The sequence below is a fragment of the Hevea brasiliensis genome, chromosome 10, assembly GCF_030052815.1.
Source record: "Hevea brasiliensis isolate MT/VB/25A 57/8 chromosome 10, ASM3005281v1, whole genome shotgun sequence".
In the NCBI taxonomy this organism is placed as follows: Eukaryota; Viridiplantae; Streptophyta; class Magnoliopsida; order Malpighiales; family Euphorbiaceae; genus Hevea; species Hevea brasiliensis.
Window position 1 is genome coordinate 989,333 of NC_079502.1, and position 22,011 is coordinate 1,011,343.

The following is a 22,011-nucleotide window of genomic DNA, read 5'->3' on the forward strand; positions in this document are numbered from 1 at the left end:
TCATACTTAACACTAGGTATGCACTTACTGTCATTCTCATATCAGGAAATTATGTATGAATTTGTGCCTACCAAACTCTCAATAACTAGGTCTCCTTGTCTCAGTTTCTGTTCCTTATATAACCTTCTAGAACCAAAAGCACAAGCTAAACTTGAAAAGAAAGAAAATATTCTCTTATATTCAACTACGCCCGATTGTCCATATAATAATGTTTAACCTATGTTTCTTAGTCTTTCTCTTCAAATTTCATCATCTCCTAGCACAATTGTGCTCTACCTATAAGGTATCATCTGCATGAACCCTTTACTGTACCATCGTCCTTCCTGCCATAATATATTTTTTTTTTTAATTTATTAACTTTACTTATACTCGACCTATGATTCATATCTATCATCGTTTATATTGTGCCCTTAACTTTTGTTGATTCCTGAAAGATTTCTCTCACTAATAAATTCTTCCAACACTAATTCCATCCTTATCTAGGGTCATTAATTTGATCCTTGAACTTTCTAGTGATTTATAACCATCCAGACTTGTCACTTTTCGTTCTACCCCTACTATTGTCCTGTCGTTATTGCTTCACTACAAAGTGATTCTGTTGATCACACTAAAAATGTTTGCCTGACATTCATAACGAACCTCTAACTACCTTCTCACTATCTCAAAAGTCTAACCTAAAACCTATGTGTCATTATCTATCATTCTTTTCCTCTCATCATACCTATTTGATCCCTTAGACTGACTTTTATTCAACTTACTGCTTACTAACTTCTCTTTCTCTACCTATTTAGGTAGTCCGCAATACCATCGCACACCTTCTAACATTTACTCATTATTATTGTATTCCATACCTCCATCACTATTCTTGCTAATATGGTCCCATTTTGGGTTCTCCATCCTTGTCATTCACCTTGCCAAGAATAACACTTAGCCTACCCTATATCTTAACTTTGTTCCTTCTATTATGCGCCATTCAGATTGTCCTTTCATTTATTTCTTTTGTCTTACCCAAAATAGAACTTAACTATTCTATTCCTGGTTCCATTCTTCTTCCTAACATGACAGCTGTACCTGCTAACTATATCTTTCAGAGTCTCTACCGCGTTATCACATATCTGTGCTACTCAGATTTGGTCCTTTGACCACTCTAGCTAGTACTTCCACTAGCATTTAGATTATATTGTATCTACAATCACTTGTCCAAACTTTCATTCTGCACTTTCTCTATCCATTGGCCTTCTATAATTTATCTTTGCTAATTTATTACTCTTAACACTATTATAATTAGATTATACTATTGTTTTGAATAATTTGAAATTAGAAAGGAACTCAGCAAATTACAGTCATACTTTTATTGTATGATCTCTATTCTTATCCTTTAGCTTACATAATACCCTTACTACCTCGAGAACTAATTTTGCAGTAATTTTATTATTATTATTATTATTATTATTATTATTATTATTATTATTATTATTTTCCATGTTTACTCAACTAGCCCAAAACTTAAGATTCCGGGCACCCAAACCTGTCATCCAATTCAAAGGATTTACATCCATCATGATCCGATTATATATGATTCCTATAATGGAACTTGTATCCTCTCCAGGATACCCGAGCCAACTACTCTCGACCACACTCTACAATCCCATCTGGGACACTATTTTATTGGTCACCATTATTAGTAATAACTTTCGATCCCTTTTGAAAAGATAGGACTATACCATAACTTGCAACAAAGGTACTACATTTACCACCTTGCCCAAAACCATGTCAAATTAATGTCTCAATTATTATATCATAGCTCCGTAAATCATCAATTCATAGTTTCGACCTTCCCTAGGTAGTAGGGTTGTACTTTATTCCATCTTGATACACACAAAGTATACTATTCTCACTCTATAGGTGTCACCTTTACTTTGCAACTAGTCCAAACCTCTGCAGTGCGATGGCAACTCTTCAGTAACTCTAGCTCATGCTAGGGTAATCGAAGTCACCGACTCTAGTTACCACCCAACTATGACCTTTCGATATTCTAGCTCTAGGCTCTTAACCAGAGTTCCCAACTCCTCTGCGGATATAAAACTCATTGCAGTATTCTTGTACCAAAGCAGACGCCTGCAACATCCTCATCATAAGCACTACAGGAAGTACGCGACTCTACACAATAATCTCATGTCGATCATGTAATGCACTTACAGAGCGGACATCGAGAACATTGTATAGTTACTACGATACGTCTGACGGACTAGGTCTCCTAATTTCTTATCTCTCCTGAATCTTCTATTATCACAAACTTATTACATTTGGGTCATCTACGATGCCGATGAGTGGTATCCTCATCCTTATCTAGGGCAACTGTACTTTTAAGACTCACTTTTATGTACTCGTGTCTTACACGAAATGGGCACACCATTTAAACCCATACAGACAAAAATATAACATTTCTTGGAGTACGTATCCTCATGATAGACCTCACATGTCTACTAACTCTATTTCACATTTCTGTGTACTCCACGAAAATCAAGACACTAACTGAGGTAATCTTATATTTCCCGAGATATAACGTAGAATCTAGAAATAAAGAATTACAGGAAAAGACGAAACAAAATCCTATACTCTGCATGTGACTCCTAGTAGACTCTTCCCAACACTTAGATAATTTTTCCCTATGAATCTGGAGCCTAAGCTCTGATACCACATTTGTCACGACCCAACCTATGGGCCGGACTGGCACTAGGACCTGGGCCAGCCTAAAGCCCCCGAGGCCCGTAGTAAGCCTAACTGTTCATTAACCCAACTCTAAGGCCCATTGGGCCCAAATTCAAGAAAACAAACGGACAGAGTCCGGCCATAAAATGGACTTTCCAACGGGGAGTTTTCGACTCACCCGACCTGTAAACACAATAAATACTCAATTGGGGAGCTCAGCTCACCCTCCACATACTCATCAGCATAAAAATAAATGGGAGCTCAGCTCCCTCATCCAATCCATCCAACATGCATAGAATATTAAGTTTACAGGTCCAAAAATAATAATTTAGTTTACAGACCCAAATCAAATAAACATTCCTAACACATGCGGAAATTCTAAGATTTAACAAGTTTATACAAACAGTAATAATTGACCTGCGAGGGAGAAAGCAGGTTAACCTCAAAAAAAGTATCCTCCTGTGGCCTGTAAAAATTTTTGAACAGGAGTGAGCGTTCGACTCAGAGAGTAAAATATCAATTTTAACCATAATCTCTATAACTATCTAAAACTAATGCACCCTGTAGAGTGAAATGCAACATCAACATCATTTTCACATCATAACATCAAAAAGGTAATTTGGAGCACTCACACACCCTGTAGCATCAATCATAACATATGGGGTGATCCCTATCTGACTCTCTTAAATCCAACTGGTGCCAAATTACTCAAGCTCGGACTTCCACTTAATAACCAAATCGAGGTCCTTGAATTACTCAAGCCGTGACTACCCTCGAAGGATCGGGTCCCAATTACTCAAGCCGTGACTACCGTCCTATCCATAGTCCACACCACATCACACGCACGCCAACGCACGCTGCTGCTCCAAATTACCACAACAACATCATGGCACTTTATGATTATCATGCATCATAAATCGTGCCTAGAGTTTAACTACATAAATATATGCATATAAGTGATGCATGGGCATCTTGAACATATAATAATATCATAATTACAATTAAAATGAATTTTTTACTCACAGACTTGACGACAATCACCGTGGCGGTGGGCGGAGGAAGAAGGCATCGGCTCACCTGACAATTATATTACATTTATTTAATACAATCTGACTCAATACAAATAAAGAAAAAGACCAATTACGTCCTAAGTCGTGCCGAAAATCCGGCAGAGTCTCCCCTATACCTAGGACCTACCCAACCTGCAAAATGGCTCAAAACACACTTCTATATTTACAATCCATATATCCACAGCTCAATCATATCACACAGCCCCTCCTGGGCCCATCAAATCAATCATCCATCACAGTATGTAATATTTCAATTTAGTCCTTATAATTGACCATTTTTGCAAAAACTGCCCAAATAAGCTCTAAAAATTCTAAAACTTTGCCCCGCGGTCCTTAGCAATATTACTAAGCTATTGCAAAAAGAATCATAATTTTCTAAGCTACCACGAATATTTTACGGATTTTTAATCCTATTTAAGCACTAGAAAATTACGTAAAAACAAGGTTCGGGTTTACCTTTGCCGATTCCGACTTCGGGAACGCGCTCGGGATGCCTGACAATGGTGGGGTAGCCAAAACCTCGATCCAATTCGGAGACTTTTCCGGTAGCTAGTCTGTCTGGCCGGAAATTCACAGATCCGGACAACTGTCAAATTTTCGCGAATTGAGGATACCTACACGAAGCCTAATAATAATATATAAAATCAGGGGTGTTACAGCATATTATTTCTTTCTATTTTATTATTTGCACCACTAAGCTTTATGCTTAGCGCGTCGCTTTTGCAACGCGTAGGTACTGAAGATTGGACAGAGCACCAGTAGACCACAGATTCGGTAAGGCAGTTCACAGTTCTGCATAGTGTCTGTGTCACCTCACTGTCAGCAGTGCATTGGTAGGGCGCTAGATGTCATTTTGGTATTTTGTAATTGATTTTATTTTCTCATATGTATTTGAAACTTATGTAATGTATTTTGATATTCATGTAAATAATGAAAAGTGTGGTTGTAAATGGAAAAGTGAATGTTTATATATGAATTATGCATGGTATCATATGAGATGGATGAATGAGAACTGAGATTGAACATTGTTGAGAATTTGATAAATGGAGTTGAGATGATGGAAAATGAATATAGAAAGTGTTTTTCACAGGTTCCGAAGAACTGTTTTCTCCATTTTTAGCCGGTATTCTGCTGGATTTTCTTTAAAATTTCCGGAACCTCAAAGAAATAATAATTTCGATAAATGGCTTAAAATGAATTATATTTCACAAGTTATATTCAAAATTATGATAAAAAATTAATTAAGATAAAAATAGAGTGCTCGGCACACTGAGTGGCATAACTTGCTCGGCTACACTGTAGTCGGGTAAGGGGTGTCACACTAGTTATGGTAAATTGGTAGGTTAATGGGGCAATAGAGTCTGGATTCAAGTGCCAATGTGTCGGAAAGTACATTAGATAGTAAGAAGTTTCAAGCAGAAGTCAGGGAACTCCCTTTTCAAAAAAAAGGAGTAGGATATGATAAGTCGTATTGACTGAGTGGCTTGAGAATACAAAAGCTCTTGTCGATGTTAATGGATGGTGTAAGGAACGCTTGGCATTGAGATGGGACTCTACACAACTGATTACCTATGAAATAGGCAGGAGTGGGTACAGGGAACTTGTTCGTAGCATGAAGTAAGTGGGAAGTTCACAATATTATGAAATTAGGAAGTATAGGTGCTTTAACACAAAGAAAAGTCATACTAAAGTCCCAATGGCCATCAGGATCAGCAATGATCTTGGGTAAAGTAATTGTAAGGATAGTTAATTTAGAAGGGTGCTTTCTTGAGACATCGTGAAACAAGCAGTACGAATCACTTTTTTGCACCACAAAGATTAGTAATAGAAGAGAACAGAGATTAGAATTTCAAGCTTCTATATTAGAGTGCAGTGAAAGAATAAAGAGTATTAAAGATATCAAAAAAGAGATGAAGGAGAGGTTGGCAGTAGGAGTTTCGCTGCGAAAGGATGATAATGGGTTAGACGCTACAGCAAAGTGAGAATAATATATCAGGTTCAACAGTATATGTAAAGTTTGGGGAGCAATAACCAACCACCTTCTTTTCTTTGGTCACTTTGTTTAAAATTCGAGGATGAATTTTTTTTAAGAGGGGAAGATTATAATAACCTGAATTTTAAAAATATAAATTTTATATTTTTATATAGTATTTAAATATTATTTTAATATTATCTAACTAATTTATAATTTTTGTAAAAACTTTCATTTATACATTTTAACATTATTTCTAATATATTTTATAAATTATTTAATAGTCCACTTTTAATTGAAATCTTTAGTTTTATAAATCAATATTAAATCAATTATCAAAATATATTACTTTATTATTGTCAATCTTAGTTTTAAGATTTGATTAAATTGCTATTAATTTGATTATTATTATTATTATTATTATTATTATTATTATTATTATTATTATTATTTGATATTGTTGTATTTTACCTAAAAATCTAATTTTAATTTGTTAATGCAATGTTGTTTCCTTTTGAAAAATAAGTTTGGACTTAATTGAAAAACTTACAAAACTTTAGGAATTTATTAAGTAATTAAAAGTTAAAAAAAAAAACATATCAAAAATCGCAGCACCCCCCTTTTCTCTCTCCTCGATTTCACTCCCTTCCTCACTTTTTCCCTTGTTCTCCCTTCTAGCCACTTTTCTGGCAATCCGACCATCGAATCAAAAATCTGAGACCATCGATGAACTCAGCGCAATGAAACCTTCGAGATAGGACTAACATCGCTCTGATCGAATACCGTTTGAAAAAGGTGATCATCGGACGGTCTATATTGCTTGATGAGATTTTTGACTTTTAATGCTTGAAAATTAAATATAATTATATGATAATTATTAATAATTTTTGGGCTTCGTTTAGATGCGGTCTGATCGATGATAGCTCACCGACATCTAGGACCAAATTTTCGGCCAAATCTAATTATCCAGTGGCCTGTCCAGGAAAATAGTCAATCCTAGCATTTTCAGACGTTTCAGACATATTCCAAATAGCAGAATTTGCAAAAGTAGTCTCGAACATAAGTTATGTAACTTTTTGCCTTGATTAAGCTAGTTGGTAAATCTATAAAATATTCCTAGCTTAGTAAAATTAAGTAAAATAATTTTAATTAATACAAAGACGATGTAGAGGACATCCAATAATATTTTTATAATTTTTGAAGTGCTAAAAATAATTACTTAGACTATAAAAGAGTTAAAGACCCAAGCTGGAGTTTGGAGGATTGGACCTAGATTAGAATTCTTGTAGGCCCTGGATGGTATTATAATTATTGTTGTGAGCTTGAGGTCTAATATTGTTGTTGCTGGTTGAATTTTCTTGCAGAGAGTTAGGTCCAATTATAGGAAAAACTTTGCTGAAATTTTGGCAAGATCTTAGAATTTATTTTAATTCTATGGTTTAAATTAATTATTTAATTTTATCAGTCTTTTGATATAGGTCAGTGTGTATATTTAGGTGATCAGTGCCAGCTGTCTTCTCCTTCCAGCCGGACCAGCTGCAATTCAGTCGACTAATCTATGAGTTAGATATTGATTATTTTTTCAATTTCAATATTAATTATATATCTGGCATGCTCATGCATTTTATAAATATTTAATTATACACATGTATAGTTAATATATTATGGGCATTTTGGTTGCTGCGTATTTAATTATTGCTATTTATTTTTAATTGCCTCCCTGGGGATAATTTGGAGCTGTGTGCGTGTGGTATGATATTGGATATGGATAGGACGGATAGAACGGCTAGAGCTTAACTCGCTAGGACCCGATCTTTTTCGTGGATAAGTCGGGGTGAGTACGACTTTGAGTTGATCTCGCTGACCCTCGCATTTGGATTATTATACAAAAGTCTGGCTTGAGTTGACCTCTTTAGCAGGTATTGGATTAAGCGAGCTGTATAGGGGATCAGCTCTCATATATATATATTCATATGATACATCGAGTGTGTGAGTACTAAAAATTAACTTCTCATACAAATATGGATGAATTTCTTATTTTATGTGTTGGATATGCATTTTATGGTATTGCATTTGTCTTAGATAGTTATAGAAATTGCATTTATAATCAATATCTAAACTCTCTAAGTCAAAAGCTCATTCCTATTCAAATATTTTTTTTCCTTAGGTTGTTGGAGGAGCGTGTTTATTTCTTCAAGTCTAACATGCATTTTTCCTCCGCAAGTTGTACTTCTTAGTTTAATAATCTCTTGTGTCTACTCATTTATTTATTTAATTATCTATTTAATAACTAGCACTTCGTTGTGACATTGGGTTATATATTTTTTATATTAATAAATGAAAATTTTTTATGATATTCAAATAGTTTGTAAATGATGGTATCAGGAATAAGCTGGGCTCCCATAGCTTTAGTTTCTAATGGTTATAGCCCGAACAAAAATATAACATTCATTTTATTTTATTTGCATGTTATACCTTAATTTTGGCTCTGGTATGGATTTGAGAATAGTAAGGCTTATTACGGGCCTCGGGGACTTTATGCCGGCCTAGGTTCTAGTATCGGTCGTAACATGTGTAGTTTTGTTTTGAGTTTCTTCATTTACAAGTCTCAATCGTTTCTTGGTGAAGGATCCTTATGTTGATCTGCTTGAGGCAGTTGTTAATCTCTTGTTGAGGTTTGGATGTTGTTTCATGGGTTTGGAATCTCTGATTTGCTAGAGTGTTTCCACCTGATGCAGCGTGTCAAGCTTTGGATGTTTATGGGTCTTTTTGGTATCTTTGCTCTACGGGAGGTCTCTTACATTGGTCGTCTATATCTTTGAGGATTTGCTTCTACACTACAATTGGAAAGACCATCCTCACAGCTTATAAGTAACCATGGAGTTCTGAGACAACACTATCTTGCTATTGCGGAGCTGTGGTGGTTCTTTTCAAGTTGTGGCTGCTAAAAATTTCAATTGGCCTGTGATGCTTAGGGGAGGTGCTGTAGGACATTGGACGGTTGCTTTTTGTTTTGGCTCATCGCATATCGATTGGTCTTCCTCAGCTTCTTGTCAGTGGCAAGTAAGGCTAACAATTGCAAGTCATAAATGGATCGTGTCAACTTGCATGTATAACATATAAATGGCTAACCCAAAAATGAACTATTTAGTTAATTATGTCAAAATACTCAACTCTAACGTGAATATGTTTATGACACAGGTTACACAATAAGATCTGTGTAACTCGATTAAATAAACGGATTATTACGTATTTAATCGGGTTAAGCGGGTCAACCCGATTAAACCCTTATTTCCAACGTGTCTTAAACAGATTTATGATCCAAAACCGTTTATAAGAAAACTCAACCTACCTAACTACATGTTAAGTTGTGTCGGAAAAACTAGTCGTGTAAAAAATTGTCAGCTCTAGTGGTAAGCATGGTTGGTGGCAGTAGCGTCTTGTTATGAGGATGTTCTTGTTCCCCTACAGTTTCAGTGTAGGGGTTGATTTAGTCAGAATGGACATGGATTGGTTTGCTTGGTTATAGGTTTGGGTTAATTTGTTTTTCTGGATTGGGCTTACTGCTGGCGGGCCCTTTATATTTCTTCAGTCTTATTTATAGACCCAATACGCTTTGCCTTTATGGGCTTTAAATGCATGTTAACATATTCAAAAAAGAAAGGTTCACAATTCTGGCAGAAATTCAGAAAGATGGGTTCAGGATGGTTCAAATTGAATACAGATGCTGCAGTACCACGTTTTGGTTTGACAGGCTTGGGATGGTGGTTAGAGATGTAGAGGTCACGTTTTGACGTGACCTCGGCATAGAAGAGTGTCAAACTGCTGATTTTTCAGAGACTCAAGCACATCAACCTAATCAAATTATCACTTATGCCCATTACCACAAAATCTTAATTAGTTAAAAGACTACTGACATTATTTTATTTTACATATTTATTATTACAAATAATTCCAATCAGGTGCATGGAACAAGAATCTAAAAGTTACTATGGAATTGAGATACATTTTACCATCTCTCATCAAGTAGCAAAAGCATCTTTGTGATAGCAAAAGCATCTTTGTAAATATTAAAATTATGTTTATGACTATAAGATCTCAAATTTGAATCTTGATGCATCCATTTGAAATAAATCATTTACAAGAAAAAAAAAATCAAAATAACTCACACAATCCTTTAATCTATAATTTACACAAGGGACTTGACACCAGAAGCTTTTCATTTTTCCCATTTTAACCATCTCTAAATCCAGATAATCAAGTATTTCAACACAAAATATGGCAATAGAAAAATACATTCAGTGCCATTGTGATGTAAATATTAACCTAGTCAGCTTCGAGTTCGGCTCCAAATTGCTCCAGTCTTTCAGCATCATTGTCAAAATCCCGGACCAAAGTATGATTAACTAATCCATCATCCTCACTAGCATTAATCTGTCTACCACCGAACCTGTAAAAAACATATATAAAAAAAAAAAAAAAAAAAAAAGAATCACAAGTATTAATAGTAGAGATTTACTGGTTCCAATTACAACGTGATGGCACTCTGGCAAGGGAACCCTTTCATTCTATGCATGTATTCTATAGATTAATAGATATTTACTGGTATTGATGTTTTAGTCTCAATCCAGTAATCCCAAACTATTCTGGAGTTATGCTGAATAGATCTACTACTTCATTCAGCTAGACGTCTGTTACTAATCCCAAAAAAATCTTTTAAAAAAAAATCAGAGAAACCTTATCATCATTAATGCCAAGCACATTGTTGTTGCACTTGTATGACAATGCGATTGACGTGTAACTACTCATTATCATCATCAAATAAAGAATTTACCATCACCATTACGTTGTAACTACCAATTACAACGCAATGGCACTCTGGCAAGGGAACCCTTTCATTCTATGCATGTATTCTATAGATTAATAGATATTTACTGGTATTGATGTTTTAGTCTCAATCCAGTAATCCCAAACTATTCTGGAGTTATGCCGAATAGATCTACCACTTCATTCAGCTAGAGGTCTGTTACTAATCCCAAAAAAATCTTTTAAAAAAAAAATCAGAGAAACCTTATCATCATTCATGCCAAGCACATTGTTGTTGCACTTATATGACAATGCGATTGATGTGTAACTAATCATTATCATCATCAAATAAAGAATTTACCATCGCCCATTCATTAATTCTATGCACTTTCGAGCATCTTTCCTGTCCTTGAATTTTACCAACACCACACCCTGAGGATGATTCTCACAGACCTGCAAACACAACCATAACAGAACATGGCAATGCATGAATCGAAGTCCAAAACAAGCAGGAACACCAACTTAAATAGAATAATTATTCTTGTACAAGGAACTTGCAAGGAAACTGAAATTTTGAAAACCAACCAAGTTTCAGTAAAAGATTTAACAGGAAGAGTAATGAGCATTTTTCACATTTCTAATCAGGTTCCTCTAGTCGATATAGGCATAGATGTTCCAAGTAGAAAAACAAGATCGATCAACTGATCAATAGTGTAAATTTTTTTCATAAAGAAACATGGAAAGATTTTACTTGAAAATGTATGGACTAGTCTCAAATATAGATTCAAAACAAGCAGGAACACTTAGGTATACAAATTATTCTTGTAAAATCTACTTGCAATGGAACTGAAATTTTTGAAACAGAAAGAGCTTCAGTAAAGGAATGCAACATGAAGAATGAGGAGTATTTTCACATTTCCAATCAAGCCATCAATATAGGTGTGGAGGCTCTAGGTAGAAAACAAGATCAATCACATGTTCTGATAACTAACCTTTAACCAGGACAGTAATATTTCATAAAAATGACACAAGAATTTTCTATTCCAGCATCATGGATTAGTCTCACTTGGTTGTCAAATAAGATTTCAGAAGATAACAAATTATTATTAAAAAAAAAAGCACAGCAATAAAATAAAATGACAGAAAAAAGAAAATTCAATAATACTAGAAAAAACCCTAGGCACTAATAAATAATCATGGACTACTAGTTTTTGAAGGATATTTTCAATGATAATGATATTCCCGCCTCAAAATTTTGTGCTGGTGAAAAGGAAAATCAGCACAAAATTTTCATTGATAATGATATTCCCACCTCAAAATTTACAGAGTCAACATAATCAGTTTTTTGGAGAATAAAGGACTACCATAAGCTAATGAAATAATGAAAACCAACTAAAAGTATTTGCCATCACCACATGAAGTGCAGAAAGGAAGAAAATTACCTCATATGATTAAAAATGAAATACAAGTTGAAAATGCAGAGAAAATGAGAATTCACAATCATACCATATGCCAGTATATCTGGTATAATTTGGGACAAGGCTGATGCATATAGAAGATACAGGAAAAAAAAATGTGCCTAATCATTTCAGTTACCTTGACTGAATCAACAGGACCAAGTTTCACACATTCCTCTTTAACATCCAACTCCAGTTCTGAACGTAAATTCTCATCAGCCTATTAACAGAAAAAAATCCAAAATACAATTCAAAATGAGAATCAGCAAAGTCATAATCCGCAAAAAGTAGCAGCAGTAGCAACCAAAAAAAAAAGTCAACATAGGTGGGGCAAGAAAAAATAGCAGTTGCAACATAAAACAGCCACCACAATTTGTTTTGATTTTGTAATTTATAACCTGGCAGCATAAACTATTAAGCTTTTACCACTTGCAACGTCTATAATGCTACCATCGGTAGAATATAAAAAAAAAAAAAAAAAAAAAAGAAGCACAGAAGAAGAGCATTTATATAAATAAACTCTGAAAAATACACATCATAGCAACATAAACAGATGAATTAGCATCCACAACCCCCCAAAGATTTCATCTCAGCTGCACTTTTGTAGCACAGTTAAAATTCTAAGAGAGAAACTTTTGTCTCTAGATAGTATATCTCTAGACAAGGTCTTGGGCAAAAGGAAAATCTTAAATATATTATCATAGAAAAGGGTGAAAGGAGAATGACATCAAGGAAGAACTTGATCTATCCTCCATAAATTTACCCAAAAAATCATTATGATTCCATCATCTGTGTCCAGGCATCACCAGAGTAATTGCAGTAACAAGCATTTCAAGAAACCAATTGTTTATTGCAAAAGATGTCTGCTGAAACAACATAAGTTCAGTCTTACCCTCATTTCAACAGGAGTAAACATGTAACGGAGAACAACAGTAGCTGGAATTGACACCTTCTTATCATCAAGGCCACCTGTGCCATATAAGGTACACATGGTTTCAGCTACCCACTAAAAGCAACTAAAGTGGAACTTAAGATAAAAGCTTCAAGAAAAGCTACATATCCCAACTCTCAAGAACAAATATTGAAAGATGCATTTTGAAAATGAAAGAAAGCATGAAACATAATTTTAAAGCCTCTATCCTCATCAAATTCAATTGTCTACTGGTAGAAATTTAATCTGCCATGTATGACTCACAAAAAAAAAAAAGAAGAAGAAGAAACAACTGCATTTGTTATGCACATTCAGAACCATAAGGATTAGATATTTTCTCATAGGTTTTAGCAAACCGGAATCAGATTTTGCATGCATAATAAACTGAAAACATTTTCAAGAAATACAAAAAGAAAACAAGCAGCAATGCAACCTTAAAAAAGCTATTATCTCCGCCCCTGAAAAAAGAATAAACTATCTTCATACTCATATGTTAAATAATAGATCCCTCAACAAAAGAAACAGAAAATTAAAATTGAGAATACCAACATTATTCTCAGAATTGAGTCAAAGAAAGGTGAAATATGAACAGATTTTAGGCAGAAACAGCAGTAGGGACTACTTTCCTACTGTCAAATTAAATTTTGATAGTACCAACAATCCTATATCACAAATATGGCAGAAGCAACATAAAAGACCAAATATGTGATTTCAGGAGAGTGAGGGACGAAGGTAAGTAACTTAACTAGGAACTCTTATCAGCAATATATACCAAGTTACATTTTGTGCTTCAAATGTAACAATGATACAATGATATCACAAATCATGAATAAATATACAGTGCCAACAAAACATATGCACTAAAATAGGAATGCAATTAGGTCAAACATAATAGCCATCACAGATCCATCAGCATTTTAAGTTTGAGATAACACACCCCAACCAAGTATCTTCTCCTCAACCTGCTTAAGCTTCTTTTTCTTCTTTTTATCTACCTTTTTGGGTATAAATCTATCGCCTGCATTTAGCACAAATAACAAACAAGATGGCCTCTAATAATAGCACAGTAAAATAATTGCATATCCAAAGATGATATATAGATAAGTACATATCCAAAAAATAAACAAATAATCATGTACAAAAATACTCATCAGTAAATCCAATCAAGATGGATAAGTATCAGATTATATTTACCCTTCTGCTCAAACTTGGCTTGGCTGACTGTCATAGGGACTGTGCCACCAGGACGTAAAGGTGTCCCATCCAAAATTTGCATAGCCAAATCAACTGATGGTTCCTAGTGTACAATCATAAATAAAATATATGCAGGCATAAAATATCTTGATTGTCACAACTCACATGTCACAAGCTCGAGAACAAAGCAAAGCAATTACCTTCAAATATGTAACTAATGCATCTCCCTTTATTCTTCTCGTCTCTTTGTCAACATAGATCTTCACGCGAGGCTTTTTCGTTTCAGGATCCTGTATAAATTTATATTTTGGCTCATTAGATGTAAAATTCAAAATGCTAGACTGTATAGGGTATATGAATATACACTATACAGAACTATAAACACTATAAAATTATGAAAGAGTCTACTTGTTTAACTCTGTGTGTGTGTGTGTGCGCGCGCGCGCGCACGCGCGCGTGCGAGAGAGAGAAAGAGAGACGAGAATTCTCTTCATCTCTTAGACATGTAGCAAATGAATACCAAGTAATTAAATTCATATGATTTCAGATTATAGTTTAAGATGCTGTGTTAAAGTCAGAACCACAATAATAGAAGCTTATTTGAATGAAACTTGTGATATAATTATTTAAAAAGATCATCTCCCAAGACATTAAAATATAAGAGAGAGAGAGAAAGAGAGAGAGAGAGAGAGAGAGAGAAGGATTAATTCCCCAGACTGATTAGCCTGAGACCACTCATTTCCTGCTGATGATGGTTGGACAGAACTTTAACAAAAGTAATCAGATTCCATTCCACCATGGAAACTGAACATCATAAGAAAAAGGTAACTTAGGCTCTTCAACAAAGAATAGAACTGAGAATGTGTTCGCCATACCTCTCTGATTATCCCACACTTGGAAAATACCTCAACCACCTGCAACAGATTTCTCAAAAATAAGTTTCTCTCTTACAGAACTATAATAAAACAGAACTAAACAGTATCCAGGAGTTACTTCTTCGGCCGTGACATCATCAGGCAACCCAGTTACATAAACATGTGTGTTAACTTTCAATTCAAACCAACTATCAGGGGCTTTATTGGCTTCCTGCAAAAGTAACAAAACAATCATAGGTATCAGCAGAACCAGAAAAGAAACAACCGCGCCTCCCAGCAGCCCTGCCCCCCCACCCACAAAAAAAAAAAAAAGGGAAGACCATCATGAAATTGGCATAATTGCTTTTATTGTTATTTGTAATGCTAAATTACTAGTAGTCGGTCTTCTTTTTTATAGTCCCAAAACAGTTGGTAACTATGACATCCTCATACAAAACATATTTTTTAAGTACAAAAGTATAAATAAAGACTTTCCTGGGGCCATCTTCCGATAATTATAATATATAATCCATGGTTATCAAACCCGGACCAGACCAACCAAGTAATCCGGTCATTTCAATGAAAAAAAAAAAAATTCTAGAATGGCACTGCAGGGATTCAAAACTTGGACCACAATCACTCCTTGGTGCCAAGATTCCGTGTGACCTACAGCAGCACTTTGTACATTCTCTTACAACGCAATGTATATCTATTTATCTTATTAACTTAAACTATATTATATTCTATTTATCTGATTATCTTTTATAATATTAAATTATTAATATATCAAATGAATAAATTTGTTATTATAAAAATTTTAATCCTAAATATTTCTTTATTATAGATAATTAAACATCATTATTAAATTATTTTTACAATATTAACATATTAAAACTTAACTGAATTTATTTTAAAAATTATTTATAAAATATATAAAAATATTAATTATAACAAAGTATTCTTATTAATTTTATAGTATTTATTTAGTAATATATCGGTTAAACCCCGGTTCAGCCCCAGTTGAACCTTAAAATCTTAACCTCTGCCTTTACCGGTTCAATCACGGGATTGGGCCTGAAAACATTGATTTAATATAAAAGAGAGAAAAAAAAAATGGGGGAGAAAACCTTATCAGCTTGCTTGTCCTGTTTGTCTGCTTGCTTGTCCGTCTTATCAGCTTCCAAGTCCTCTAGTTTCCTCTTTCCATTATGTTTTGAATACAGAGTTTCACCAGTACCATTAACTTCTTCCTTTGAAGCTGCATCCGCTATATTTACAGTTGGGAAAACTTCCTCGTCTTTCAAGAAGGTCATTTCTTGTACCCCATACTGCCAGCTCATGCTTGACATGTTATCCTAGATATATCAATCAACCATTAAAATTCTAATACAGATTTATTTATTTAAGTGAGAACCACATACTACAACAAACTCCAAACAAATAAATAATAAATCTATACTGTGTATTATAAATTTGAAGCTAACAGTTAGGCAATCCATATTTTTATCTCTTGTGATCCATATTTTTATCTCTTGTGATGAAAGGTATTTCCCTTCACACCTTCCCTCCCAACCCCCCCTCCAACCTTATTACATACATGTGCGCATACATTTAAAACGAAATTCTCAAAATTGACAAAAAGGAATATAATCAAACAACCTGGCAGTACCCATGGAAATTTCAGAAGTGATCTTTTTTTCTTGGATTGTTTCTAACAACAGTATATCAAAACTTACTCTCTTTCGAAGGCCAAATTATAAGTGACACTGATTGACAAATTGTTATGTGACTCATGAACATCATTGACTATCTACTGGGACGGAGCCCATCTTTATTGTGTGTTTTTACTTCATCTAACCATGATTCAAAATCCAATGATGAGATCACTAAGCAACCGAATTCCCATATTACTCTTAGGCCAGTCATATATGAGTCCAGAAACCCAAGAATTTGCAAGTGGAACAACATTCTATCATATTCAAGAACTATAGACTTGAAAGAGCTTGACCTAAGACCAATCTTTCAGCCTATTTATCATCACAGAAAGTGGTAAAATGACTCTTTCAGCCTGTTTATCATCACAGAAAGTGGTAAAATGAATCTTAAGATAATTATTATCTTGGCCACAGATGAAAACAGAAGAATACAATTCCGCCTATTTATCATCATAGAAAGTGGTAAAATGACTCTTTCAGCCTATTTATCATCACAGAAAGTGGTAAAATGACTCTTAAGATAATTATTATCTTGGCCACAAATGAAAACAGAAGAATACAATTCCCATCTCTCCCGCTCCCCCTCTCCCTCCACCTCTCCCCCCCTCCCTCCCAAAACCCCCCCTTTCTCTCTCTCTCTCTCTCTCTCTCTCTCTCTCTCTCTCTCTCTAAAAAGAAAGAAGCCTACTTCCAATAACTACCTCCCTCCCTCCCTCAATCCAAGCACATTACAAGAAAGCATAAAAACCAACAGAGTATTAAGTAATCAACGGCTCATTGTTCACACAAATCATTTATACTTACCTAGAGTTCCACTATTAAATCAAATTCAGGGAAAGAAAAGACAAGGGAAGTAAAAATTGTTGATAAATTCCACATTTAGCAAGTGCACACTTACACGAAAAGAAGAAGAATTTTTAACAGATAATGTGATCAATGCATGAATGTATAGAACATGGTATACAATAAGAAAATCCAGAATAAAGCTTTAACAGTAGTTCTTGAACTAACATGATATTCTAAGAACTAGAAAAACTCAAAAATTAGAAATCTCACAACCAACCTGAGGAACCCATGCTCTAAGACCTCTATCCCACTTGTATGTAGTCCCATCATCATCCGTAAATTCCTCCTCACCATCTGGTGGAGATAGAACTCTGTCGGGATCATCTATATCAATGTCACCACCAACACTGCTAGAAAGAGACTCATTTTTCAGCTGCTCAGCGTCAATCTCTGCCCCTATAATCTCCCTCTGCCATTTCTCAAACTCAGCATCATCATCATTGGAGGGCACTGCAAAATAGATCACAACATAAGGTACCTTCTACAAGCAACAGAAATGCTTCTGAATTATCCTTTTTCTTTTTTTTTTTTTTTTTTTTTGGGGGTGGGGGGGGTGAGTAGGTTTGGGGTTGGGAGGGAGGAAAGAGGGTGGTGTGGGAGGAAAATTCAGTCAAATAAAATAAAAGCTTCACCCGCAGAAGAACGAATAGGTTGCTCTTTATTGCTCGAAGGAGATCCTTTTTCAAGACCAATGGCGCTTCCCTTTGCCTCCTCTCTTACTTCATGCCACTTTTCCGACTCATCATCATTTTTGGCAGGTGCTGGACAAAACATCACAGGTTAACAATCCACATTCATGAGATGGAAACACTACAATAAACAAAGTTCAAAACATTTAAAAGCAAAAAATATAAGCTTCACCTGCTATTGTAGAATCAGCTCCCTGATCAGAAATTCCTGATATCAATTCAGGTACTGATGACAATGGTTGCCATATGGTTCTTCCTTCCGACCATACGAGTGTACTTTGTGAGATGTATCCATTTAAGAAATGCTCTGTGCAGGCGCAGTAAAGAAGCAAAGCAGATGTTTCAGTAGCTCATTAGACCAATTGAACAAGTTACAGATGGAACAATTGTCCTGAAACCGTGCTACTGATTACTGGTAGAACTGAAATTCAAGAAAGGAGAGAAATTTCACTGGGGTAAATTTGAGCTCTCACATGGAAACATCAACAAGAAATTTAAATCCCAAAGAAAAAACAAAGGAGAGACTCTAAGTTTTTTTACACTATCTTCTTTATTCAACAAAAAAAAAAATTCAAGCATTTTTAAAAAACGCACTAGATTCAAGACAACTATTCCACACTTCAAAACTTCATACCTCTATAACTGACATCAGCATTTAGTCAAAATATATAAAACTCACCACGCAGCTCAGAAGATGCATAAGGTCCAATGTGTTGTTGATTTTCACCAAGAATATACCATCCTACTTCCACAACTGTACCATAACTCCCCTCCATGATATTCCCTGCACCAACAAGATCAAAAGCGCAACATCTCAATCCACCTCTTGCTACTTCATACAGAACAAATCACAAGCATAACATAAATAAGTGCAAGTTTATTCACGACCATAGCATCAATACAACAAATTACGCAGTGTTTTTCCTACCTATCACTCTTAAAAGTAATTTTCAAACTACAAATAGAAATTAATCATAATTAAAAAGATTTGACATCACATATAGAAAGAAAAAAACTGGCCTGGAAATCACAGCCAATACTACATCCACGCAAAAGGAAACAAAGTCTTTCCGTACTTCTCATTATTCATTCAAATCGAGTAGTTAAACCATAATAAACACTAAGCCCATCGTGTATATTTCAGGGAAACAGCTAGCTAAGAAACCCATTTCAACTGTAAATTTTTGCGGCAACTAGCAATAGCAAATTACTTGCAAGAGAAAGTATTAAGCATGCAACAAAATTGATTAGAAGGACCTAGCATACCAAAAACGTTATCTCACTATTTGGATTTACGCTAATTTATAAACTTTTTCATAGCCCAATCTCTCTGACTTAAAATCTATCTTATTCACATACTGGGTAATGATACTAACCAGAAGATTGTTGATAGTATTGTGGTTGTTGATGTTGGTGATCTTGGGAGCCGTCTTCGCTTGACATCGTTCTGGAAACCAAATACTTATGTTATGTAAAACGGTAGAAGAGGAAACTAAATTAAATGGAAGTCTATGGAGACGTTTCCAGCTGTTTGGATATCAACGTTCCTACATTCGAGATTCAGGATAAGGATATATCCTTGCGCGGACTGTTTGGCAATCCAAATGGGGCTGCCCGGCCAGGGATGGCCACCGGTTCGGTTCGAGTCATTTACAAATTGAAATTAACGATTTCAGTCTATGGTTCAGATGAATTAGTTTTAATCTTGTATTTGATTTTAATTCAGTATAATTTTGATTAAATTTAACAATCAATTTTTTTCAAAAGGAAATACTTAATTTTAATATAATTTAAGTTTAAATTAAATTAATTTAATTTTAATTTTTAAATTAAATTATAATCAAATTTAAATGTGGATAACCGAATACATAAAAAAACAGTTTATCTAAGAAGTACAACACTACACTCATTAAAATTAATTAAATATACTTATTTATCACTAATACTGTATTGATAATATTAAATATATATATATATATATATTTTATATAATATTACACATTTTTGTAATATTATATATTTTGTTATAATGTTATAATTTTTTATATAAAATTAATAATAAATAAATATATTTAATAAATTTTAATTAATGTAATATTACACTCAATAGAAAAGAAAAATCGATAAATAAATGTATCTGCACTTATACTTTGTTAATTGTTAAGCATAAGGACTTTTTTTTTAATCTCTTTATTTTGAGCATCATCAAAATTTGTAGGATTATAACTATTTAATAAAACAAGGTTTGATTAGGAAGCTCTCTTTAGTGGGTGGAGAGAGAAATTCCCTCCATTTCTTCTTTTGGTTTTTTGAGATCTTAGAGTTTCAGTTGGCTTCCCCTGCCCAAAATGCTTTGTTTTGCCGGTAGGGTTTTGGGCTTCCCACCCATGCCCATCTGGTTTGTGAATACTGTGACACTGCCAAATTAGGTAAATGTTAAAGCCCACTTTTATTTTCCAACTAGCCGTTAGACTTGTCAACGGTCACCTTGTCAATACGACCGTTAGCCTATCTCAATTCATAGGAAATCATCTCTTCAAAACTCGCACTTCCTCTCCCCAAATAAATCACAATCAGACTCCAAGAAAAAAAGAAAAAACCAACCAAAACTCGCACTGCAACCTACACCTACATGCAGTGTCTCAGGATCCGTTTTGGTATTATTATTAAAAATATTGTTGAGAAAATTATTTTTTTTAAAATATTAATTAGAGAATATTAAAAAATATTTAAAAATTAAATTTAATTAATTTTAGTTATAAAAATATTAAAATAATAAAATAATTTTTTTTAAACCATTTTTTTCAGCAAGATTTAAAATAATATTTTTATTCAAAAAAATAATTTTAACCTTCAAAACTCAATACCAAAAAGGCTGCTAATCTCACTATCACACCCACACGGTATTCTCGTTCTCCAACTACATTCTACTGGGTGCAGCCTCTAGCTGCATGTTCTTGACCCTTTTGCTTCGCTTAGTGCCATCAATATGTGGATTCTTTCTCATTCTGCTTCACATCTTGACCATTGCTGGGGCAGTTTCAGGTTGTGCTGCTGCTTCATCAGGGACTAATAGGTGGTACGCTGCACACATGGTGGCCACAGTGCTGACAGCAATATTTCAAGGTTCAATATCGGTATTGATTTTTACTAAGACGGGATTTCCTTGGGCAATTGAAGTCATATGTAAGGGAAGAAGATAGCGAGGTGATATTGAAGCTCGCTGGTGGATTGTGTGTGATGATTTTCTGCTTGGAGTGGGTGGTGCTTATTCTTGCATTTTTCTTGAAGTACTATGCTTATGTGGAGGGTGATGGTAGTAGCGGCAATCCTACTGCTATGAAGAGGACTGCTAAGGTGCAGCAAGAGGAGGACCTGAAGGATTGTCAATGGCGTTTCCAAGTATAAATTTATACCATATGGCTCTGGTTATGGGGTTGACGGTATTTACTGTGGTGCTGCTGCCACATTAATCTGTTCTCTTTTTCTTTTCTTTTTCGTTTTTCATTTTTTCATTCAATTATTATTATTATTACTTTTTTTTGCCCTATGGGATTGATTTGATCATATGAGGAGACTGTGCAAAAGTTCCTTCGCATGATTTCAATGCTGCAAGATATTGGATAGTATGCTATTTCAATATGAAATTCTCTTCCTTTCTTCCAAGGCACTATCACCTTTTTTTTTTTTTTTTTTTTGCGCTAGCACTATCACCTTGTTGTTCAATATAAAGATTTGAAATATGGCAATCATTAAAGATTAGAA

At 34.5% G+C, this 22,011-nt stretch overlaps 1 protein-coding gene and 1 pseudogene across 2 annotated transcripts; one reads left to right on the forward strand and one right to left on the reverse strand.

Annotated features, from left to right (window-relative positions):
• Positions 1–9,812: 9,812 nt before the first annotated feature.
• LOC110632827 (uncharacterized) lies at positions 9,813–19,778 on the reverse strand. Of its 2 annotated transcripts, XM_021781172.2 has the most exons (15): positions 19,623–19,778; positions 18,926–19,030; positions 18,419–18,553; positions 18,190–18,318; positions 17,775–18,007; positions 16,124–16,351; positions 15,136–15,228; positions 15,018–15,056; positions 14,343–14,432; positions 14,143–14,245; positions 13,886–13,966; positions 12,910–12,986; positions 12,157–12,237; positions 10,922–11,013; positions 9,813–10,204 (listed from the first exon to the last, which is right to left on the reverse strand). In XM_021781172.2, the coding sequence occupies exons 1-15, from the start codon at positions 19,687–19,689 to the stop codon at positions 10,081–10,083; spliced, it is 1,677 nt and encodes a 558-aa protein (XP_021636864.2). In that variant the 5' UTR covers positions 19,690–19,778; the 3' UTR covers positions 9,813–10,080. The 2 variants fall into 2 exon arrangements, with proteins under 2 accessions (XP_021636864.2, XP_021636865.2); XM_021781173.2 differs by lacking the exon at positions 13,886–13,966.
• Positions 19,748–21,903, forward strand: LOC110632807 (uncharacterized; annotated as a pseudogene).
• Positions 21,904–22,011: the final 108 nt, after the last annotated feature.

Excerpts from the sequence above, each read along its gene's own strand:
- LOC110632827 (XM_021781172.2), bottom strand. The coding sequence starts at position 19,689 with ATGTCAAGCGAAGACGGCTCCCAAGATCACCAACATCAACAACCACAA. Across the intron at positions 13,967-14,142 it reads AGCCAAGTTTGAGCAGAAGG|GCGATAGATTTATACCCAAA; the intron begins GTAAATATAATC and ends TGCTAAATGCAG. Across the intron at positions 11,014-12,156 it reads GTCCTGTTGATTCAGTCAAG|GTCTGTGAGAATCATCCTCA; the intron begins GTAACTGAAATG and ends TTGTGTTTGCAG.